Genomic DNA, 26,041 nt, shown 5'->3' on the forward strand with positions numbered 1-26,041 from the left:
ATAAATCACAATTGTCAATTCATAGTAAATTAGGCCAATTCTGCTCTCTTAAGCCTCATTTTATTTAAATCAAAAAGATTTATGATTCTCCAGAGTATGCTACACCTATCATTGTCTTAGTAGCTAGTAATGCAGAATATGTCTGTCAAAGACAAGGTGTAAAGATCTAAGCTATTAGTAAAAGAAATTCTGACACCAACTCTATAAGTAGGAAACTTGATTCTTGGGGGATGATTGAGGTTTACCTATCAATAATATATGCCCTTGTATAAATCCAGATTTTGTGTTTGGAGCTCTGTGTGCATAAATCCACTGCACTGCAACATTTCTTATGGATAAATAGCTTCAGGGCTTTCAATCAGGAGAAAGGAAAGTCTACCAAAGGAAAGTATGTGTACTGTACTAATGGACAGGAAGCAGTCTGCTTTAAATCCAATACTAACACCTGTGGAATACTCCCAAAGACTTAATTTACTTAAGTCAATCAATATCCTAGCTCCTGTTAAAAATAAATCCAGTACTCTTGAATGTCCTTATATAGATATTCACAGACATAATATGTACAAATTATAACAAACAGACACAGAAGGATTTCATTAAAATTTCAGAATTATAATAGAAAAAAATTAAAGAGGGACAAATGCTTTCATTTTCTGTTATGGATTTATAGATTGTAAGGGGCTAGAATGGACCTCGAAGATCATTCGGCCTAGCCCTCCTGCACTAGGCAGGGAAGACAATTGGGGTCAGGTGACCCCAGCGAGGTGACCGTCCAATCTCTTCTTGAAGATTTCCAGGGTAGCTGATTGCACCACCTCTGGAGGGAGTTTATTCCACAATCTCGACACCCTGACTGTGATGAAGTTTTTCCTAGTGGTAAGCCTGAAACAATCTTCCAGGAGTTTGTGGCCATTACTCCTGGCTTGTTGTTCACCAACAAAGCCCTTGATGTATTCCCCTGATGTAGTGGTAAGCTGCTACCAAGTCCCCTCTCAGCCTTCTCTTTTTGAGGCTGAAGAGTCCCAAGTCCCTCAGCCTTTCCTTGTACGTTTTGCCTTGTAAGTCTCTGATCATAAAGGTGGCTCTTCTCTGGACTCTCAAGCTTTTCCATGTCCTTTCTGAAGTGTGGCACCCAGACCTGGACACAGTACTCCAGCTGCAGTCTCACCAATGCTGAGTAAAGCAGAAGAATCACTCCCTTGGTTTTGCTTGAGATGCATCGGTTGATGCACCTCAGAGTATTATTTGCCCTGCTGGCTATGGCATCGCACTGACAGCTCATGTTCATACTATGGTCTATTATTACCCCTAGGTCCCTTTCAGTCATGGTGCTAGTCAGTTTGGCGCCACTGAGCCTGTAAGTATGTTGGGAATTGTTCATCCCCAGATAGAGCACTTTACACTTCTCAATGTTGAACTTCATCTGGTTTCAATCCGCCCAACTTGCCAGCCTGTCTAGGTCCACTTGTATCTGCAGCCTATCTTCAAGCATGACCACACTCCCTCATAACTTGGTGTCATCCGCGAACTTGGCCAGTGAGTTCTATACCCCACATCCAAATCACTGATAGAGGTGTTGAAAAGCACTGAACCAATCACCGACCCCTGAGGGACACCACTGGCCACTTCCTGTGAGGACAACACAGATCTGTTCATTAGAACTCTCTGGGTCCTACCCCACAGCCAGCTTCCTATCCACCTAACTGTCAAGCAGTTAAGCCCACAATCCTCCAATTTTCCCACGAGAACATCATGGGATACCAGATCAAAGGCCTTTTGGAAGTCAGGTATATACAGTGTCGACCTCCTCTCTCTTATCCAGGTGGCAAGTTACCTGGTCATAGGAGGAGATGAAATTGGTAAGACAAGAGCTGCCCACATTGAAGCCATGCTGGCTGTCATTCAGAATCCTACCTTCAGCAAGTGTATCACATATAGATAACTTGATGAATTTTTCCAGGATTTTCCCTGGGATAGAAGTTAGACTAATTGGCCTATAGTTGCTCAGGTCCTCTCTCCTCCCCTTCTTGAAGGTGGGCATAACATTAGCCTTTCCAGTCTTCAGGGACCTCCCCCATCTGCCATGAATTCTGGAAGAGTTTCTTCAGAGGTCCTGGGATGACTTTGGCCAGCTCCTTCAGCACTCTTGGATGAAGTTCATCTGGTCCTGCTGACTTATAAATGTCTAACTTTTGTAACTGATCATGCACCAGCTTAACGTCAACAGTAGGAAGGCAGTCATTCCCACCATGCCCATTTTGTACCCTATCTAGCGTGATTTTCCCCTTAGTCCAGGGAAATACCAAAGCAAAGTAGTCAGTTGGGAGTTCAGTTTTCTCCTGAGTGTCAGTAACCAGCTGTCCTGAGTTGTTAAGCAGTGGCCCCATGCTTCCATTTGTTTTCCTCCTGTTCCCTACATACCTAAAGGAGGACTTCTTATTGTCCTTGACTTCTGTTGCTAGTTTAAATTCAGTTGCTGCCTTAGCTTTTCTAATCTGCTCTCTAAAAGTGCAGGCCATTGTTGTATAGTCCTCTTTGGGGACTGTCCCAAGCTTCCATTGTTTGTATACTTCCTTCTTCTTTTTCAAGAGGACCATGATATCCCTGATAAGCCAAGAGGGCTTCCCAGCCCTTCTGCAATCTTTCCACCACATGGGAATGGACTTCTTTTGTGTTTCAAGGATGATGTCCTACAGGAACGACCACTCTTCATGCACTCCTTTCACCTTGAAAAGCTCCGTATCATCAGATACACACCCACCTTTGCCTCAGAGTGCTAGCAAGGGTCTGGGGGCTGACGACTCTCCCACCCCTTGAGCAGCCAGAGGGAAAAGCCTGGGATGATGCAGGCAGACTTCGCTAATGAGAAAGTTTGGCTGGGGCCTAGCCATGCCCCCCTCAGCTCAACTCTGTGCAAGGGAAGGGAGGGCTGTTCTAATGCCCCCCAGCTTCTAGCCTGAGCCACTGCATGCATGTGTCTGAATTTCCTCAGTCCAGAGGGATTGCCTGTATGGTTGGAAATCAGTTCAGCCTAGCCAGGTTAGATTTACCTGCAAAGGTTGAATCAATTCAGGCTCAGGCTTTTTGAATGTCTGTCCCTAGGCATAGAGAGCTACACCTCCACCTTTATACTCTATTTAGTCTATTCTGTGCAGGACATAGCCCTCTATAGCTACATTCCAATCATGTGAAGAGTCCCATCAGGTCTCCAGAATCCCTACTAAATTGTAAAGCCCACTGGAGAGTAGGAAGGATAGCTCCTCCTGCTTGTTCCCCATGCTGCTGGCATTAGTGTACAGGCACCTGAGTCCTCCAATTGAGACCTCTATTTCCTGTCATGCTAAGGGAGAACCATTTCCTCCGCTCTTGCAAGAGTGGCTCTCCTAGTGTCCCCAACTTTGGAGCTTTCTTGTGTGCTGGTCCCCAGGCATGCTCCAGTGAGTGTTTCCCCATCCCCTGGCAATCTTAGTTTAAAGCCCTTATTTATTATAGGTGATTGTAGATGCCACCAGGAATAACAGATACAACATTTTCAGACAAGAATGTGATTTTCATGCTGACAAAATACTACTTTGGTGTGATTCATTTCTCTCATAAAAGTTGTAACATCAGAATATGTCACCACATCACAAAAGACCATGAGATGAGTGATGGCCATAGGTAGTGTCACACTCCATTGCTGGGCATGGGCATGGTTAAATCACTTGGGTTAAATCATTTCGGAAACAGCAAGTAATAAAAAAAAATTAAATTAAATTAAAAGATGACCACTTTTTTCCTTTTAAAACTAACAACAATAAAAAAATATCAGTAACTGCACGTTTTGTTGTATGAAGGCAGCCTAGCTATCACCACAGGAGCTGAAATTTAATATGGGCTTGTTCAAAACATATGAATCTTAAACTGAGAAGTTTCTAGGCTCCAATTTAGCCGGGCACTTACCTATGTGAAAAATTCCAGTGGTACCCACTGAAGCACTTAAGCTTCAGCAATTTGACTCTAAAGCCTAAACTTCGTGCTTGACTGAATGGGACTGCTGGTAGCTTTGAAAATAGTTTCTCTCACCATGACTTTGGGGGCAAATTAAACAAACCTTATGCCATTACCTTTCTCCTTGAGCTGCTGAAGAAAATTTGTATTTCGCTCTTTTCCAACCAAACCCAGAACCTCTCTTCTTAATGCATAAAATGCAAAAACAACTTTTAAAGACTAGATACTGCCCATCAAGAAGTCATGGTTCTTATGAATTGGTATTGGTGAGAGCTGTGCTAATGTGGCCATGCTCACCGCTTCTAGCACCAAGCTAGCTCATTCAGAGTGGCCACGCCAGTCCAGTTTGCTGAGAGCAGCTATATCCTAGAATCTTTTGTTAACATGTGATTTTATTTGTTGACATTCTACTTCTGCTAAAGCCTTAGTGTACATGTAAGTTGACTTAACATGCTTTTGCCAAAACACTTTTTCCTCTGGAGAAAGTCTATACAACCTGTGCAAGGCTTAGCAACTGCTACTGATGCTAGTGGGCAAAAACTGACAGTATGAAAGAGCCAAAGAGGCAGAAGCTTGGAGACGACCGTATCACTTGTGCGATGTACCAATTGGTCATTAATTAAATGACCAAATGGTTCATTCTTTGGTTAGATACATCCTTAACCTACTAGTTCTGTTTGACAGTAAGTGATTTACTTTGACTTTTTAATTAAAGTTGTTTTCCTTACAGACTTAAACTGCCTATAGCAGATCTACCAATTAATCCATTCCCAAGGAATGCAAAAATAAGCAATTGCCCTCAAAGTACAGGTAACACTACCAAACTCTACTCAGCAATGGAACTGGCCAGAGGGCTGTGACCTTTTGGCTAGGGACAGACATTCAAAAAGCCAAAGCCTGAATCGATTAAGTCTTTGCAGGTTAGTCTAACCTGAATAGGTTGAATTGGTTTGTAACAGCACAGATATTCCCTCTGGACTGAGGCAAACCTGCAGCCAGGGGGTGCTGGAATGTGCCCTTGGCTGCAGGGAAGCTGTGCTGGGGGGGAGGGGGAGGGCCAGCCTGGACTGAACTGGCCAGAGAGGGGTTTAATTCCCCCCTGCCTGTCCCACTGGCAGCAACCTGAGCCAGGTCTGCTGGGCACTCCTCACTTGCTGCTGCAACGGTGGGCCACCATGGCTCCTGAGACAGAGGGGGACGGAGGGTAGTTATTCCCCCCTCTACTCCCACTGCCCCTGGGGGACTGCAGCCGGGTCTGTCTGCCCTGACTGCCGCTGTCACTGCACCCTCCCTGCAGGGGCAAGTAGTGGAATAAGGCCCCTTCTGTCCCCTCCGCCAAATGCCAGAGAGAGTGAATAACCCTTGTTCCTGTCCCGCCTCCCCAAGGGACCCTGCCCACTGGCATCTGGCCACACCCTCGCCTGGCTGCTGGAGTGGTTGGGGAGGAAGCAACCATGACAGGGGCAGCAGTCCCTGCCACAATTTCCCTTACTGTGAGCCTTTTCTCAGCAGCAGGCTGCAGGGTGAGGAAAGCTGCTGTGAAACACAGATGCCACTGCCAAGGTCCCTTGCGGGGGCAGGGATGGAGGTTAGTCCCTCTCCCTCCAGCGTCTGGGTGGGACTTATTCCACTGCTTGTCCCAAGCAGGGAGCAAGTGGTGTGGCAGTGGTTGGGGCCAGAAGACCTGGCTGAGGTCCCCTAGGGGTAGAGAGGAGAAATAACCCCTCTCCCTGCTCCCTCTGTATCAGGGACCATGCTGGCCTGCTGCTGCAGCAGTGAGGGGGGAGCACCTGGCAGACTGGGCTCAGGTCTTTGCTGGTGGCATAGGGAGGAGGGAATTAAACCCTTCTCTGGCCAGACTCCTGCTCCTGCCTGTCCCTGCTCCAGCTGGGGAGCAGAAGGATGGTGCCAGCCCTGCTCTGCTGGAGCAGAGAGCCCAGCCCAGAGAGCATGCCGGGATGCTGGGGGACTCTGGTTTAAGTTAAACCAGGAAGGGGTCTGGGATGAACATTGCATGAACTGGTTTGAGCCAAATCAATTAAGTGTGATACTCCATTCAACCAGGTTTATCTCAAACTGGTTTCAGCCATTTTGAAACTGGGTTATGTGCACTGAATGTCTGTTGTATTACAGAGTTAAACCAGTTTCTGGTCACTTAAACTGGTTTATGTGTAATGCCTGTCTCTAGCATTTAGATACAGTCAGTACCAAGGCTAAACAGGAAAAGCCTAAGGGTAACAGTTGAGAGCCTAGCCCAAGAGTCTCGAATACCAGAGCATTGTGTTGGGTGATCATCTGCTTGAGTTGATTCACTGTGGTTTTGTGATTTGGTGAGCCTAAGAAAATGAAGAGTTAAATACACAGAGCCTGACTAAGCAGGAATAGAACAGCTGATAAACAGCTGAAGGACCAGGACCCCAAAGGAGGGAAAGGAATTCATACCTAGTGTAATAACAAAGGCAATGACTAGGTTAAGCATGAAGGGAAATTCAGATTCAACATGAATAAAAGCTTCCTGAGAGTGGAATGGGAAAGAGAAAGGAGGGGAGCCTCATTACTTCAGACATGTAAAGCGAATTGGACAAGATGCTAGTAAAGGTACAATGGGGAGCAGTCCTGCATTGACAGAAGAATGTGGAAGATGATTCAGTAAACTGTCTCTCTAGATTCTGGGCCATAACTTCCCAGCTTTATTTGGCTGCTCACCTCTTATTTCTGATGCAACACTGAACAATCAGAGTGAATGCCTCAAGCTGCTGAGCATCTGCTTTCTTGCAGCCCTAATGCAAATGGAAGCACCTCCTCAGATTTGGATTCATTATTAAAACTCCTCATTAGACCATGCCACAATGCATTACAGGGCTCCTGGTGGGTATGTGTATGCCTCAGTACGTTCAGCCAGCAACTGTGGCCTGTAATCCTTCCTTAAGCTTTTCATTTTTATGCTTCTGTAGATGTAAATCCTCACCTTGTCTAAACCTTGTGTAATAGGGAAAAAGACACTCAGAAAAATCAATAGCTAACTGATGCACAGTAATATCTTGGGAAGCTTGAATACATTTTGTAAGCATGTACAGGAGAACACTACACTAGCCCTTCCCTTTCCAGTATTCTTGCTGTGGGACATTGTATGAAATTACAACCCCTACTGCTGCCACTGGCCCTTGCCTACAACATTCATATTCACATACAGAGACTTTTATTTTGAAAGGCAAACCGTTACTACTCCCTTATCTCTCAACCTCTTAAGCGTTCATTATCTTGCAGAGAGCAGGAAATGCTTCTCCCACATCCATTAATAACCATTCTAAGTATTGTAACTTAAAAAAAACAACACTCTTGGCTTCTAAGGATGGCATCACAATGAGGATGTGAATCTAATTTATTAAGGCAGAACCACCTAGCAGCAGCACTGTTTTGCTGCACTGATTTCTTCACACTAATAAAACTTGGCAAGATACTTACATTCCATTGTCTCTCCCCTCTATCCTGACACATTAATGGACAGAGAGGCCCAGATAGGATAACACGTAGAGACTGAGATGTTTGAACTCTCCTTCGTATATGGAAGAAGGCAGTCTAGCTTCAAGAGTTCCTTCCAATGTCTCTTCCTGGAATTCAGACTAGTGGATTTATTCTTGCACTGACTGATGTAGAGGGAGATTTATACACATATATGAATAGAGCCAAAGAAACAAAAGCAAGGGATTGTATTTCCAAATGGTATTAGTCTAAGAAATGAGACCTGACATGTTATCTCATACAGCTGACATACCTCATAAGTTAAACTCTGCTCGCTTACATCCATCCAAACCCCTCTCAAGTCTGTCTAACTGAAGTTAGACAAACATAGGATGAACAAGGCCAGGCTTTTAAAAACATTTAGCTACTCAAGCTGTTCAGAAAATGATGGTGTATGCAAATGTTTCATTAAATTGTTTGCTTTTGAGTTAATTTTGTTAATTTTACAATATTTCTAAGGCACTTTCTGCTCTGTGCCTAGGCACTCAATGCATTATTTATTTAGCACTTCATGTGTTCAAGAAACATATCATTTCCTCTTCCAGGATTCTATGTTTCCAGTTTAGATTTTGATGAAGGGAAAAAATAGTTACCGGAGCAAAATTTTGATTGGATTAGTATCTGAATTTCACAGCTAAAACATGCTGCAGGCAGGGTCTTGTCTCAGTAACTGCTTCATCTACAATGTCACAGAGCCTCATCTAGGACTTTTCCAGTTGAACTGTCCTCCTAAATCAGTGGTGCCCAGCATCTCAGCCCTGCAGGCCAGGTCAGTCCATGGACCTGATCCAGTGTGGAGAGCCAGAGCCCAAGTTGGGTTTTACCTGCAGCCCTGGCCCCATGTATAGGGCCCTTTCAACTTGTAAATTTTCAAGCAATGAAGTGGTGGCAGTGTTAATTGCCACTACTCCCCTGCTGTCAAATATCTGGATCCTGCAGGGACCCTGCAGGCCAGATGACATGGCTCTGCAAGTTGGATCTGACATGTGGGCTGGAGGTTGAGCACCTCTGTCCCAGCTCAATATTTTCTTACTGGATTATATATGGCAAATGGGGCCTTTCAACAGGTATGTGATGATCAGCACAACAGGTATGTGCTGATATGGTATGTGCAAATTAGGATATTGCTTGAACTTAATCTAGAATGGAACTGAAAGCAAGTGGAATTTGTGGAACCATAGTGTGATGACCTCACTTCAGTAACATCAGTGATGCTTAAGATATGGGCTGTGTGTTTTATACTCTACTTTCTAAATAATGTTCACCTTCAACCCCAGAGAGAGTGACTTGCAAAGTGATGAAAGAGTTGGATCACAGAGCTTGGTTACACTCTGATCTGGGTTCCATTCTATTCAAGCAATCATAGTTTAGAGAGAGCATGATGGCAGGAAAGAGATACTCTTTCCCTTAAATATCCTTATTTGGACTTATTCCTTAATATTAGGCACAGCATGTTCTGCTCTTCCTTTAATTGTGGGGGAGGGAGGCTAATGACAATATTACTAAATTCATGTTGATGATTCTTTTCTTCTGGTTCCTGCCTAAGCTTGGACTAGAAGGAAGATACTAAAAAGAATTAATAAAAGACTCCATGTCATACATATCCAATGATATTGTTATCAGAGAATAGCAGTTAGAATACACTTATTCTTAGCAAGAGGCAAGGATTTCTTAATGTTTCTTAGTGTATTCTTAGGGATATCTTTTATTGGACCAACTGCATATTTGGAATAGAGTTAGACAAACTTTTAAATGCAAAACATTCTTCATCAGGTTATTGTTACCATCATTTTCTTCAGATTTTCCTACTATACCTACTCTGAGAGCTCATTCTCATTCAAATAACCTCCCAATTTGCTTGTCATTATATTTTATTCTAACTTATCCACTTCCTTTGTGCTACATCTCATAGTGATTGTGTAAAGCACTTACTCAATAGGATGTGTGAATTAAAACTGTGCTATTTTCTCGTTAACACAGCTCAGCATTTAAGGCAAAGAAAAACCAGAGAAAAGTACTTCAGAACCCATTTTATGTCACTTCATCTTTTTTCAAATATCTCATAGTTCTACACAGAAAAGAGGAGGTGATATAACTGTAAATATGTATGTATATTTAGTATGAAAGTGTAAGATGTCAGGATTTCTATGGAAATTGCATTAAGTAAACTTAAGTTACATAGCTTCATGTAGCTTGTATAACATCCTGAAGATATCTCTAGTAAATCCTGTTGGTTCCTACAGGTGGCACTCTTATACTAGCCACTGACTACACAGAAACAGTTTTTAAAGAGAAAATCCTGAAGGCAAGGTTTCCTGCATGGCTTATCTGTAACAAACACATTCATCAATGAACTTGTGGAGAGGGCAGCAGCAGAGATAGCTATCAGCCCTTAGTTTTGCCCATTTTAAAGCTGGCAATCTATATTTCTGTTTTCATTAAACAGAATTGTCTTGCCTACTGGTCTGTCAATTCAGATGTGGAGTTTGACCAATGTGTTAGTTACCTCACTTTAAGACTTCCGAAACTTGAAATATACAGTGCTTTACACAAAGTACACGTCTAACAAGCATTTGATTGATGTGCATTTCAATAAGGAGAAAGACTTCAAAGAACATCAAATGAAGTGTTATTCGGACCACCCTTACATGTGGTAATGCAAAGAGATTCTGGGTCTATTACTTCCATTATCATGTTTTCCACAGAAGCCAGAAGATACCATAAACTGATGGGCAACTGGTCACTCAGTTTTCTATGAAGTAGTACATAGTACTACTACTGAAGTAGTGTTTTCTAAAGGTTGCCATGAATGCTGAAACCCCAGAAAAATGTATATCCCAACTCAGGGAACCTAGATACATTGTACAGGAACCCTCTAGCTAAATGGCATGAGGTTATATTTGAAATAAGCGATTTTTTTTTCATTCCACTGATGCACTCCTCCACACAGGATTTTCTTCAAACCTACATCAAACAAGGAAAAACAAATGCTGAGAGGGCAGATTTAGGGCAATTTATCAAGGCCTGGGAAATAGCTTCCAGATGGACAGAGCTGTTTGGTGCTGGCTGGTGAGAAGGAAGCAAGGTATTGTTATTGAATTAGCATGAATCTCTGGTGGAGAACAGCTTCATGGAGATAGAGTGCTCCCTTCATATGGTTTACATTTGGACCTGTCAAATTTCATTTTTACTCAAAAACCTGTGGTAAAGACGCAGGGTTCTTTTTTTTACTTATTAAATTTCCCCCAGTTCTCCTTGTGCTAGTTACCAGTCAGTATTTTTAAACTGTCAGCTTTGTTTAAATGCCATGCCTAGGTCTGTTTGCTCTCTGCCACGCTTGGATGACATTTTGGTGCTTGCAAGCATAAAAGTGGTTTTGGCCCAGATGAGGTTCATACACTGAACGTCACCTGAGAATGTGAGTGTGAGTGGAGGGGGAGAAGAAAAGCTAAACATTGTAAAGATGTTTAAATTAACTCACTGCAAGAACTACAAAGAGCTGTCTAGGTACAAGTGATCTACCCTAAGCTCTAATTAGAAAAGGTCTGTCAGGGCTTTATTACACATTATGCTATATGCCAAACACATGTTAATTGGCTTAATGTTGTTTGGCTTAGTGGAGCAGTCACACAGAAAGGCGAAAAATTTGCTTTGACTATCCTTCACCTGCACTGATCTACACTGAAGTCTAGTCTAGAAAAGGCTTGTCGGGGCCTTGTTACACCTTACACTGTAAGCTGAACAAATATTAATCAGCTTCGTGTTGTCTGGCTTAGTGAAAGAGTCACACAGTAGCTCCATCTACATGAAATGCTGACTGTGCAGTTGTTACTGCACAGTCATTTAGTACATGCATACACAAGTACTAAATGATTAACCAGATGTACTGTGCAGTAGCATTGCTAGACAGCTTTTAGGTGACACTGATGGTACAGTAGCTTGTTACTACTGCACAGTAGCATCACATCATGCTTCATGCCACATGACGCTATTGTGTAGTAGTAACGAGCTACTGCGCAGTCAGCATCTGATATAGACACGGCCACAAAGGCAAAACACCTGCTCTGACTGTCCTTCACCTGCAAGGCTGTGACTTGCCACTAGAGGCTTGGTGACCTGGAGCAGGACTGGCTCACTGCTTGAGCTCCAAGGGGCCCAGCCCAACCCTTTTTTCTTCAGATCTTGCCCTCCTGCACAACCACGGCTTGGGCTGCTGGTCGGCCAGGGGCCACCTGAGCTGCAAAAAGGATTGGGCTTCTTAGTGCTCAGGAGGCACCTGGCTGGCAGTGGTGCAGGGGACTGAGCCCTGGAGGAAAAAAGGATCAGGCCGCCAGCACCTGAACACGTCCCAGTGGGGTCAGGCAGCTGGAGCAGGGCAGAGCTCTGTGGTTACGGCATGGCATCCCAAGACCAGTTTCCACTGACCCTGCCCTCCACTGGGCTGTACAGGGAGGGAGCTGCCATCTTCCCCATCTGGCTCACCTGCCAGCACCTATGGTTGGCAGTCGCCTGAAGCCCTTGACCCCCTGCCCCTCCCTTCCCCTTTGTAGAAGTTGGGAGGCTATGGGCATGGAGTACAGGCCTTGGCACTGCAGGTCCGGGCTGAGGCTGCACAGAGCAGGAGGGAAGGCTGTGCCACTCAGCCACCTCCCGACCCCAGTGGGGGCAGGAAGTCCCATCCTGTCCCTGTACCTCTCCATCTGGGGGCTCAGGCGCCTGCCAACCACGGCTGCTTCTGGGCGAGCCAGGCTGGGGGAGCCAGCGCTCAGACCCTGCACAGCCTGGCAAAGGACAGGGTGAGAAGGGACTGGCCTTGGGCTACCACACTGCAGCTGCTGAACTGCCAAGCTCTACCCCACTCCAGCTGCATAGCCCTGCCTAAAAGTACCATGTAACAAGGCCCTCCATATAGCGATAAGGATACAAACTTAGCTCTAACCAACAAATGCCAATGTAACTGCTTGCATGCTACAGGTGTTAGCTAGGACAAAAATATCAGGGGAAAAACTATATCCCTGATCAACATTATTATTGACCTAGCCTGACTCAGAGAGCTACTGCACAATATGCAATTTCTAGGGTAAAGCATATAGAATATGGAGGGACAAGTCTGTATATTTTCCTACCAGCTTGATCAAAATGCTTGACTTTTATTAAAATTTTTCCAGCTTCATCGTATTTCAAGAATACAATCTGGGATGTTTAAAATGACCCAGTGATCTTTTCCATTCCATTGACATGTGGAGATAAAATAACCACAGAGTCTCCTCAGAAGTATTAACCAAAATGCTGCCATAAATTGCCATTACTGGCAAATTCCAGCAGGATCAGTCCATCCCTATCTCGTACCCACAACCTGATACATCGACTGGGAATCAGACTGAGCTGAGGAGTCATGTGTTTTTCTAAAAGGCCTGGGACTGTTCATTAGGAAAGGAGACCTGCAGAAGGATGGGTTGGCTCCTTGATTTGTGCTTGGAAGAAGGATGCCTTCCAACAGGGAGAGATTCTGAAAGTCAGTGCTCTGTAGGAATATTTCAAAGAGTAGACAGATAGCCTGAAGAAGTGAAAGACTCTTTTGTATTGTATTTTCTCTCGTACTAATCTTTAAGTTTGTTACCAGCAAAAGGCAATGGTTGACTGTCAAAAGCCTCCTTAAAGAAAAGTTAGCCCACTGCAGAAAGCCCTGATGCAAGGGTGATTGCAAGTCCTTCAGGAAACTGAGGCAGGAAGAATAGTGCTACGGCAGGCTACAAGAGAGTAATGACCTACTAGAACTCCTTTTACCCAATACAGTTTTCCTGGTTCAATATCTGTTTTTGGTATTTTTCTCAATCAACTAGTGCCATGAGGCTACTATTAATGACCACACAAAGGAACTTGCAGTTTGTTGTGGATAATTCCCCTGAGAGAGGCTCCAGTGAGACATGCAGATAAGGAAGATTGTTCTACAAAGACTTTTACTTTCAGTTGTCCAAGGTAAAAATGTCAAACTCAATTTTTTTCTATGTAAATCTGTTAAAAATCACTAAAAGTTGAATTCAAATATATTGGTACAAATTAAACTGTTCTAGTTACAAGAATTACAAGAAGAGATGTTTCAGGGATCCTGGCTAAGTCATCAGTTTTTATGACAAAGAGATGAAAAGTTCTGGATATGGGACATATTATTTATAGTTGAAATTACTTTGATGTGTTTTGATTGGTTGTTGTTAAAAAGCCACCCCTTCCCAGACTTTGTGTATAAATGAGCAGTATAATGGTTGGATTGGAAGGAGTGTGCTGTCTTATTGCCTCCCAGTGTTTTGTGGAATTCATCATGATGTGTTTGCTCCTTCATCACCTTGTTTTTGAAAGACATCCTGACCAAACAAGGCCAGAAAGGGAAATGATGTCATCAGCTTCTACTACGTCTTCAATAGCATGTGGGTTGTGAAATTTAGATTCTTGCTGTCACAATGCCCCTTATTTATTCTTTTTCTTCCCCACCTCATTTCTTCTCTTCCCTCCCTCTGTTTTGCTTTCTGTTTAAGAAGGGGTTGATTCAGCTGGTGAAGGATACTTCTTTTGCAACATTGCTCTGAGCCAGTGACCTGTGAAAAAACTAAATTCATAGCCTGCTGCTGATGCAAGTTTGCCAGGTCTCAGAATAACTGATTATACAGTGTGCTGGCCTTTGTCTTTCCAGCACTGAGAGCAGTAAAAATCACCACCAGGAGACGGAAGCTTCTCTCACTATATTTTTTGCTATGGTTTTTTGCATGCGCATCTGTAAGTGTATGTATGGTACTCTGTCTTCAAGGAAACAGGACTGGATTTGAACAGGAGCAGTAAAACTATCCCAATTCACTCATTTTTCTCTTTTACCTTTAAGGGCAGTTAATACAATCTTTAATATAATGTAAAAGGCTATCAAACAGCTAAGTGCTACCAAGAATATTGTTAGAATTGTTTTTCCATTCTTCCCCTGCAATGTTTAATAAAAGTCCAAGAAGTTTTTAATGCTGTTTTTGCAATGTGAATAAGCCAGTACTAACTGGACAGAAAACCCTGGACCACACTTAACTGTATGCATGCTTTAAATCATGATTTAAATCACTGATTAGGAAGCCTCAATTTAATCATTGTTTTCTATAAAAAGTACATTCTTGTTGTTTGATATCCTTTGTTCATTTAACTTCTTGAAACTTAGCACTTTTAGAGAAAGGTAAGGGGCTGGCTGTGTGTACACAAACTTGCACAGAGACAAGAGGGATGATGGGTAGGTAATCATGTCTGTTATCTCTCATCTCCATATACTGCTGTTAACAAGGATGTTGTTTCTGGAGACAACAAATGCCCTATGCCTGAAGAATGGTGTTTGTGCCCGAAAGCTTGCAAAGAACAATTTTTCCAACTATTTAGTTGGTCTAATACAGGAGTGGGCAATTATTTTGGGCGGAGGGCTGCTTACCGAGTTTTGGCAAGCTGTTGCCCCACCCCCTGGTTGCCATCTTGGGACCAGGAGTGCTGCCCCCTAGCCCCCTGACCAGAAGTCCCTCCCCTTGCTCCCAGAAATGCTCCTTTCAGAAAGGGGTTTTGCCATCTCAGAACCAGAAAAATACCAAATTATATTCTAAAAATCAAACATCTACAACATTGATTAATTTGTTTTCAAAAAATCTTTTTGTCCTCATTTACATGCATTTGTGTAGTGTACATAGAGGTGAACACACAATAGCTTAAAATGAAGTCTTACTCTTGTAAACTGTTGTGGTGTGGGGGGCTGTGGGTGTGAGTAGGGGGGTTTGTGGGGGGGGGGGGTACAGGGTGAAGGAGCGTGTGGGTGTAGATATATAGGGTGTGGGTAGGCATGGGGTTTGAGCCACATGGTGCTGGAGCAGCCGCACGCAGAGAAATCACCCGCAGGCAGACACTTCCGGGTGTGGGTTGTGGAGGTCAGAGGGGCTTGGGGACAGGGCCGGGCTGGCCTGTCTCCTGACTCCTGCCAGTGTTCCCTGGGTCCTACTGCCCCTGGCTCCTGTCAGTTTTGACAGGGAGTTTGGAGCAGATAAATATTAATTTTGTAGGTGCTCTGCGGTTCGGACAGGATGGCCTGGTAGGCTAGATCTGGCCTGCCAGCCATATGTTGCCCGCCCCTGGTCTAATAAAAGATATCATATCTACTCAAAGAACCTGGTCTACCTCTATGATCTCCGGAGACACAAAACCACAGTTTGAGAACTGAAACTAAGCATTACAGAAGCACTTAATGGGATCTTCTAGACTGAGCACTGAGTCCCATTGGGTAGAGTGGTTTTCTTTAATCTTTACTAAACTATACAGGAGCCTCTTGGAACCCCATAAGATTGGGCCCCTAATATAGTCTATGCCCTGTTGTAACCTATTTATAAAAGTTTTAAAAAGGTTATACAAATATATTGTCTCAAATAGTATATAATTAGAAGTTATAATCCTTATTCCATGATGATATCTTTGAGCTTTAACATATCTTAAATTAAAACTATCTTCATATAAGTTTATTTTTTAAAAGCATCTTAAAAAATTAAAATACCATTAAAATATCTAATTTCCATTAAAATACCATTAAAAATCTAAGCAAAATGCAATTTAAAAATATATATATTTTTAAAATCATTGATTTTTATCCACCTTGACTATATGTCACAAGCGTGGACTAAAATTCCATTAACATTTTATCTCTCAGTAAGTCAGATATCCCCTTTTCATCACAAAATATAAAGCCTGTGACTAATGCCCACCCACCTGTTAATTGAAAGGGAACACCCCATTCTGCACTATGCTCCAACTCATACCATATTCCTTACACTAACCTCATTGGTTGCATTAAGCTCCCAATGATATCAACAACTGGGAAAAAATGCAGCATGTAGCCTTATGTTCTAATGCAGGGGTGGGCAAAATGGGGATGTGGCCAGCAGCCAGACTCTATTTCCCAGCAGCCCCTGACCACACTGCTCCCAGCTGGTCTTCATTGAGACCTTGGGAGCAAGGAGCTGTGACAGTGTGAGGCTGCAGAATCAGGGTACTTTCATGGCCCTGTGCTCCCAGGGTCTCCATGAAGACTGGCTGGGAGTGGTGTAGGCAGGGCGGCTACACAGCTGGGTGGGGAGCTGCTCTGTGGCCGAGATCTTGCAGCAGTGACAACATGGGGCCTGGGCCAGGGAAGAGCCTTGATCCAGTCCCTGCACACCCCTGCTTGTAGTGTAGCAGAAAGCCCCCTTTTCCTCTTGCCTGTAGTTGCTCTCCCCTCCTTGGATATGTTTTACCTCTTCTACCTTTTCTTCCTTCCTCTTTCTTTCACTTTAAGATAAGGAATTGTGTTTTAAAATTTGTATGTGTGCATTTTGTATCTCCCCTTGTATTTTGGTATTTTTTATCTATTTGTGTGCCATGGCATTACTTTTGTAGCTTATATTTTATACTCCTCACCTTTCAACTTTCAACTAAATGTGTTTAGTTTCAGAAATAAGTTATACATTGTAACAATGTTAACAAGGGCAGGAGTCAAACTGCCGCTTCCCTGTATCAGGCTGGCCCCTGAAAGAGCGAGTGAATCAGTGATTGAATGTGTAACACAGTAGCAGCAGACAGCAATTAACACCTAAGGAAACTGCAGATCAACAAACGGAAGAACTCAATAGAAGACAATGTAGCAACAGGGACATCTCTAAACGTCACTGATCAAGGGCTAGAAGCCCTGGCCTGAGTTAATCAACGCTGGGGACCAACTTTTGGGCTGAATATCTCCAGATCGACCGCTCCCAGAGCCCTATTCAAAATTCATCAATGGACTCCCAAACCTGCATGTACGTGCGGACAACCCCTGGGGTTGACAGATGCCATCCAGTAGCCACCAAGGGGGGAAGTCCCACGAGGGTCAACAACCCCTGGATTGGGCAAACCTGAAAACTGGGGAGTCACCAAAGTCTGCCAAGGACAGATAAAAAGCAGTGAAAAGTGACCCTCAGGGGCGCCCTCTTGATCTCCAACTTGACCAGCACCCGACCTGTCCAGCCAGAAGGACCAGCCGGCAACCCCCTTCTGGAAGATAATACCATGCTGGAAGAACCCTCAACGGCAGACTCCAGCACCTGTGGGATAGGTATACCTGACTCTTGTAGCTTGCTACCGTGTGTGTGTGTGTGTGTGGACCAGCCCTAAGGTTTATGAATTAACTTCATTACAGTGCTTCAATCTGCCTAATAAACCAGAATTTTAAGGATCCCGAGTTGGACATTTGTAGCCAACAGTAGAACCCCTGCTCATCACAAGGGTGTGCAGGCAGTGAATTGCAGCTCTGCCCTGGTCCCAGCCCCGGCCCCATGCAGTCATGCAGCTGTATTTACTCCAAAATTCTAAGGTCACCCCAGCCCTGCCTGTCCATCTTGTTCTTGGCTGTGGCCGCATCCCAGCCACCTGGCCACGAACCCTGCTTGTGCAGGTCCCTCCCTCGGCGGTGGGTGCGGGGTGGATGGGCCAGGATGCTCAGGTATTGGGGCTGGGTCTGGCAGCTGCAGCCAGAAAGAGACAGTGCCACAAGGACTGCTGGTAAATGGAGTCCACCATAAGCTTGATATGGCTTGTGTGCTGGACTTTGCCCACACCTGTTCTAACAGCACATTCTTCTTGGGATTGACAATGGAAGCAGCAGTGAAGACATGATACTGCTCAAGAGCTAGACTCCCCAATATGCTCCCTAGGAACTGACAAGCGTGTTCTCTCTCCATCTCTGATACAGCTATATTCTCCTTGCAGGGGTAATAGAACTTCACATCTATAAGATTTCACACGATCTACTTACAGTACAGTTATTAACACTCACAAGTCTGATAGGTCTGATTCCTCACCAGCTTGTGTAGTCCATTACATCTGTGCAAAATGGGTGTGAATTGAAAGCTATCACACACAGAACACTCCACTTATTCAGAATCTTTTAAGTGGTTGCATCTTGCGTGGGGTTGTGCATCTTGTACTTCACAAGGTGCAAGAGAGTAGCGAATTAGACCCAATCACCCTTTTTCAAAGGGGAAAGAAACAGACTGTGTGTCTTGGCTAAGGCTACAGAGAGTCAGTGGCAAAGCCAGGAGCTGGACTAAAAGAATCCTAAGTCCTTAGACTCCAGTTCCCTTCCTTAGGACTGACTGCCTCCAAAGTAAGTTTTTTTTCTGCAAGTGCCAAAAGTCATTTGCCATTTTATATTCTCTTCAATCTTTTCACTAGTACATCCACATCTTAAAGAACAAATACGTGCATTTTCTGTCACAAAGAGTGAACGATTTTTGGTGTGCAAAGTTAAGTACAGAATTTATGAGCTCAATTGTCTTTAAAATTGACCTCAGGTAGTACACCACTGAAATGACCCACTGATAATAGAAAATGTTGTGACTTTTAACTCAGTTCAGTTATAGTCATACCTTGAAGCTGGATGGGCAAGTGCACCGGTAAAACTCCACTGGATCATTATTGCATGTCCCATTGTTCTTACATGGACCAGAGAGACAAGGGTTACACTTGGAAACAATATTGATATCTATTGGCCCTGGAAAATGAAAGCAGAAAGTATTATTAGAATATGTGGATTGCAAAATGTATTCTCTGTCTATACACAGGGTCCTATACACAGGTCATCACCACTCTGTGTTTTGTGTCCCTTGTGGCACCCGCTTTGTATTGGCACAAACATAGATGATACTGGTGGAACTTCATTCAATAGCACAGGATCCCCACGGTTTTATGCAAACTTTAAATGCCTGAATTTGTGTCTTGGACAACTCTCTGATGTTTACAGACTTTTCTAAATAAGTAAGCCCAGGCCTAAAAAACAACCTCTCTCAAAAGAACATGCCAGGATTTTTCTGGGTGGTATCTTTTATTAGACCAACTGCATGGTTGGGATAGACTAAAACAAGCTTTAGAATGCATGCATGAAGAAGAATGAATATTTCATGGACCATCTTAACTACAACATCAGTTCAACACTATCAAAAACATGTTTATTCTTCAGTAATTTCTGCTGCCTCCGTGCTAGAAATTCTGCAAGAGCTGTCCCCCTTGCATAATATTCTGGTACTTCTAGTTTGTGGCTGGCTCCAAAATGATGCAGCAGCAAAAAAGAAAAACAGGTAGAAAAATGACACACACATTTTTGTGGACCTCAAGGAAAGTTCACTTAGGGGTTATAGAGAAGACTCATGTTAGAAATATTTTATTATCCTCAATTTTAATAGAGTTGGTGACTGACTTCCTTCTGGTTCTGACTATAACAAGGGCAATAAACACCAATGTGGGAAGCGATTCAGTCCCAGGTAAACATGCAAACCCATATTTAAGCCATTTAATAATCCCCATGCTTGGATATAACCATTTCAAGAGCGGGGAGAGGACTGTTTGTCAGTGCTACCACAAACACTGGAATTTGGAGACAGAGGATAAATGCTCACAGCTCACCAGCTGCCATTACAGCCACCACTGTGACTCCACTAACTTCTGCTGAGTCATATGCTCCTGTTGGCTGGCCTTCCTGCTCTTTGCAGGGCCTGGATGTTCTACTTAGTTTCTGTCTGGGGAGCAAAAGGGCTGCCTGAATGGGGAAGGGCTGCTGAGGAAGAAGAGTGAGCAGCTGGGTAGTGAAGAGTTATTTGCAGGGAAAGAATACAGTATAAGTAAGGATCTACTTAATTTGTGATTTTGCGGTAACTGAAAAATCTGCAATTGTCCACGAAATCAACTTAAAAAATGAAATGAAATGCTGGCTCAACAGTGGGAGTCAGCCATCCTTGCTGCCTCACAGCCCAATCAGGAGGGGAAGGTGCCAGCTGGTGGGATGGCACAAAGGGCAGCCAGTAGCTAAGATGTCAGCTGTCTTCTCATCCCTTCTCTCCCCTGGGGCTTCTTTGCCAGTCAGCACTGAGGGGCAGGGTGGCACAAAGTGCAGCCAGCAGCCAAGGTGGAGGCTGCCCCTTGTCCCTCCTCCTGACCAGGGCTTCTCTGGCAATCAGCAATGAGGGGCAGGAGTGCTGGGAAACATCTGCAAAAATCAGCTTCTTGTGCTGAGGCCAAGCCAGGAAAATTCATTTTTCCGCAAATTAAGTAGGTCCCTAAGTATGAGTGAAGGTCATCATGGATATAGAGAAGGGAATGACAGTAAAGGTACATATTAGCATATTAAAATACATGGAGTGAAGAATCAAATTGGCCCTGTCAAGTTTTTTCTAAACATCCTGAGTTGTAAACAGGAAACCCAGCACTCAAGACATGCAAGGAAGACAGTAAATTAATTTTATTCTATTTCTTTTGAACATCCCTGATTTAACTCCCTATGGCATTAAAAATTACTATGGAAAATGTCAACAAAACTAGAAGCAAACAAATACTTGAAACAAGCCCAGATGCTAGCCCCTCCTTCCCCAATCCATCTCTTCATGTGCCAAGACCTAAAAAACCTCACGGTCTGCTGTGTTAACACAGAATTATCCTGTTTTAAAAACACATCATTATTTACTGACCAGGTCACCTGAAGGGCAAAGCAACTCAGTTTGTCAAGGCTACTGCATTGGAACAGTCACAATTGAATGTGCTTTGAGAGACCTGGGGGTGCCCCAGGGTGCCTTGAAGACATACAAAAAACTAGATCTCTTGGTTCCAAAATGATACCTTTTATTAGACCAACTGGAAAATGGCAAGAAAATTGAGATCTTGAGATCTTTTCAAAGGTGCCATGGGGCGCCACACAATGTTAGCACTGTGAGGTGTGCAAACATGATTCACAAGATAAACCTAGAGATTTCAAATAGGAATCCATAGTGTTCAAAACATTCTGACAAGCTGTGGTCTTTCTGAGTTTTTGCAACAGAAGAATGTATCTATTATTTTTCTATAGTAAAAAAAAGTGAAAATTAAGAGTTGGCATTTTCTGAGGGGTATCTGTATCTAACAAGGGGTGCCTTTGACAACTACTGGTCTATTATGTTTATATGTTGCATCGAGTTAGGTAAGAAATCAATCAGTACTACAGAGTTTTTAATAAAGAAACAAAACAAAGAAAAGAAAATTGTATTCTGTAGCTGCTGACTGTCTAATATTAATGACTCAAAGGTTAAACTCAGTAGTGGTAAAAGTAAAGAGAAAAACCCTAATTTAAGCAAGGTAGTTAAAGCCTTTAATCACTTTATCTCCTGTATAAGAAAAAAAAATGCAAGGATTGCACAAACGTACCCTCAAAGCTTAAACAACTTAGGACATGACAAGTGTGCGGGAAGGGGTGAGATGAGGAGGGAAGTCAGTAGCAAGTCTGTAAAATCTACTGTTCCCATGATGATATTTAGTCCAAGTTCAATTTTCACAACTGGGTTACGTATGAGTGAAAAACCATACAGAATATTAGAAAAACATGTGGGGTTTCTAATGATTGGATAGACTACTGAGCCACACAAAAGCAGCAGACAAATAATATTACTTAAGAAGGAGGGATTTCTCTTTTTTATCATTTTCCACATTAGTATTTCCCAGTAAGGACAGACATTGTATTTGTAGCACTATGCACACCCTTGCAGTGTTACATAACATGGGTGTAGACATGCCCCCCACCTGCAATGCTACAAAAATGGCACAAGTGCTACAAAAAATGTCCTGGCTGAAGCAGGAACTTCTATGTAGCACTGTATTCTCAAGCACCACATATAACAGTTACAGGTTTTGGAAAAAACTTTGTACAGTTACATGAAGCACCACAGGCGGTCTTTTATTCCTCCAGCATCCCACAGTGCTCTGCTTTCCCCTGGAAGGTATTACAGTACCATGTAGAGTCCCTAGTTAAGGATCCTATAGCACAATGATTTATACAAATACAAGATTAAAAAAAAGTGCCTCTGTTCTAAAAATCTTAGCATTGAGGAGGCAGGAATAGGAAAACAATGAGACACCATTGGTTAGCTTGAAATCTCTGAAATCTCAGCATACTAGTGGCCTAAGGATATTCAAGGTTTTCATAGGCATCATGACGAAGAAGAGGCCTTAGAAGATTAGGAGGTAGCTTTGCAGATGTTTACAGGAAATTCTCCCAAGCTTGAGAGGTAGTGTGGAAGAAAAGCACAAAAACAGCACTTTGAAGGCAAACAGCGATTTCACAATAGTGTATGAGAGATGCTATGCGAGATGAGTGTAGGTTGTAAAGAATCCAGAAAATGATGATAAGTGTTTGACAGTAGAGGGGATGTACAAAGAGGAATGACAGCATGCAATTCAGCTGAAGGTTTCCCTCCCAAGTCACTATTAATATCTATTATTTAAACAGTACCAATATGGAATACAGGACTACACAGAAATGAACCCATACAAAATCACTGAACAAAAAGTATATGTACTAAAGGCTGCTACCCATTTGTAACTCCAACAGTGGAGCAAAATGTGGAGTAAAGTGCTATTACCCTAAAGCAAGGGATGTTTAACTGTACAGAATGTTTAACTGACCTAGCAATATTAAGGAAAAAGGTACACAAAATAATTGACCCAGAAGACATTTGGGCCCAAACTCAAAAGGAGGGTTGGAGAGGGGCCTGGATAACACCTGATACATGGTCTGGTGATTAGAGCACTGGGCTAGGAAGTCAGAAAGGTGCTGGTTACAATCTGGGTGTGGAAAGTCTGGAATCTGGGTCTGCTGCTTTCTGGGCAAGTGTCATCATAACCACTGAACTATTAAAAACTTCAACATGTGAAAACCCTCCTCATATCTCCAGGACTTATGTTCAGGTACATGCATATGAAGGTATATAGCTGTGTGCTCAGCCAGTGAAGAGCTTATTGTTCCTGCTGTAAAGCCATGGGAACTTTAATGGATAACAGAAGTGAAAACCATTCAAAAGTGGCAAAAATTGGAAAAAGTAATTTGGGTGTGTTAAGTGAAACAGAATTTGGCCCTCTGTATTAGTTTACTATTTTATCCTATATAAAATTTAACCCTGTGCTACTTTGTTTTGATGCTTCCATGTTAACATTAACTTCTAGTTAGATACAACAACCTGCTTAAATTCAACAGAAGAAAATAATTTGAATGTCTGTTCTTTTGTCCTGTCATTTTATCCCCATTCACTACTTTTCTCTTAATTTGTTCTAAAGTATATGAGAGTACCTATTTTGGGACTAGCGGTAGCTCAGGAGAAATGACACTAACAGAGATCTTGTATTACAAGACACAAATCTTGAAGTCTGATTTTATACCTTTTCATAATATAAATTCATGGAGATATATTCAGGTAGAAACCTGAAAACATTCCATTTATCCCTATGGCATTGATCAAAGCCAATCAATGCAGGAGCTAATAAGAACAGTGTTAGCTCCTTGCATTTAACTAGCTTATTACTGTGCCCTTGGGGGTTTGATTTATAAACCATGGTGCAAAATGTTCCCAGTCTAGTGCAGTCCTTTCTAATACTGCAGCTGACAAGAAGGGCAACTTAACAAAAGGTCTGTGTGGGTCTACGTGAATTGTACTTACAAATATACGCTCCTAACCATACCATCCGTAACATATGGACATTTGACTTTTGCTAAAATGCAAGGTTAAAACACAGGTTTGACAAAAGTAATTGCCTGTCTACCCTGAAGTCAGTGGCACAGAACTTCATTTTGTATTGACATACCCAGGCTATCTTTAAATTAACACACTTTGGTGCAGCTAAAAATTAGCTGCAGCCACACAGTGATCAAGGAGAGGCTACCTTGCTTAAATATTCACCCAGTCTCTCAGGAAGGTTTTACAGCCTGCACAGAGCTTCATGCTACTGTGGCTACTACTACAAGTACCTGAGTTGGCTAGTTTGAACCCTGCTTGGGTATTGTTATAGGAGCTGAAAGCCATACCTATGACTGCAGTGTAGACAGAACTGCATGCTTCTCTTCAGAGGGTGCATCTAAACATGTGTTTTACTGTGGCACTGACTTATTAGCTCCATAGTAAAGCATCACCATCTACACTTGTACCCGTATTAGAGCACAGTAAATTAATTAACTCCACTGTAAGACAGTACTGTCTGGGACAAGTGCCATCCTATGGCAGAGTCATTTAGCACACCAAAACACATACAAAGTGACCAGGGCTGGCTGGGGCACAAGGGTGCTACAATGCAGGGGCTGCCTGCCAACTAGCCTCACACTGTAGCACCCTTGTGCCCCAGACAGTCCTTCTGATACCTGATGCCACCACCCAGGGATGCCTTACCCCAGCTCTAACTGCTGTGGTCCTGGGCACACTCCAGCATGAACTGTGCTGCAGTTTATTTCTGTGGGTTAAGTGCATGTGTAGATGCACCCAGAGAGTATCTCACTGTTGCCAGCAGGAACATGTTAACAGTGATAAGGAGGTGGTAGGCCAGGGTGAAAACAACTTTTTAAAATTAGGATTTAATTGCAATCATGTAAACATGTTTTGATATTTTACTTATCATGAACAGCGCGTGCCTCCGGCGGCTGGGGGGGCACGGCAGTGACAGGAGCATGGCGGTGGCAGTGCGAGCGTGGCGGCGGTAAGTGTGGAGCTCCCACAGATGCCACCAGCGCTGTCAGTGGTGGGGAGTGGGGCGGGGGTGGCAAGCGCTGACCAAGGGTCAGAGACACCCACAGCCACTGCCAGCAGCAGTGGCAGCGGCCAACGGGAATCGTGGACCACCTGCAGACACTGCCAGCGGTGGGGTGGCGAGCGGTGACTGCCTGCAGGCATTGCCAACAGTGTCAGCAGTGCCTTTTTGCAGGGGGTGCACCACCATGCTCATGGGGTGCATGTGCACTGCTTGCACCCCCTACACATCACCCCCGTTACTTATGTAATATAAGGAGGTGCACTAACTTCAGTTGGACTTTGTACTGGCACTAGAGACTTAAACGTGAGCAAGGGCTTTCTCTTGCTAACTGACAAATCTTTACATTTTTTCCTAGAGGAGGGAGGTGAATTCTATGAAAGCTCACAAGCTGTACAGCAGTGACTGTCATCCCTCTAGGCCAGGAGTCAGCAACCCATGGCCCACAGAGTCATTTGATCCCCCTGCAGACATGGGGCTTCACCAGCAAGAGCTCTCCCCATGCTGCTACAGGGAAAAGTGGTTGTTGTGGCAGCTCTCCTGGTGCTAACATAGAGAGAATAAGTGGTAGCAGTGCTGGCTGGGACCTATCCAGTGGTGAGACGTAGTGGGTGCACGGGGGTGCACGTGCTCTCCCTGACAGCACTAGTGCACCCCCTGTCAGGCCACACTCCCTGTTTGGGCGACCGTCTGGGGGGCAGGCGTGAGTGCCGGTGCCCACCCTGTGAGCGCTGGCTGGGGAGCAGGGCCACCAGTAAAAGTGGCCACGCTGCTTCTGGAAGTGGCCGCAGGACTTCTGGAGTGTGAGTGAGTGAGATCAGTGGTACCCGTCTCCCCCGTTAGCACGATTGGCCTCCAGGGGACGCCCCCCCCCCAATTGCTGAGTGGTGTCACTGACGTGCCTCACTCTGACTCAAAAGGCACCAGTTGC

At 43.8% G+C, this 26,041-nt stretch overlaps 1 protein-coding gene across 2 annotated transcripts in view; it reads right to left on the bottom strand.

Annotated features, from left to right (window-relative positions):
* The window catches only part of SLIT3 (slit guidance ligand 3), a 393,886-nt gene that overhangs the window by 104,298 nt on the left and 263,547 nt on the right, over window positions 1-26,041 (bottom strand). For both annotated transcript variants that reach the window (XM_025205769.1, XM_025205766.1), the window contains one exon: window positions 18,951-19,075. In XM_025205769.1, the coding sequence (XP_025061554.1) occupies window positions 18,951-19,075 (125 nt within the window). The remainder of the gene's footprint in view (window positions 1-18,950; window positions 19,076-26,041) is intronic.

Source organism: Alligator sinensis, unplaced genomic scaffold (assembly GCF_000455745.1).
Source record: "Alligator sinensis unplaced genomic scaffold, ASM45574v1 scaffold7_1, whole genome shotgun sequence".
NCBI classification, from domain to species: Eukaryota; Metazoa; Chordata; order Crocodylia; family Alligatoridae; genus Alligator; species Alligator sinensis.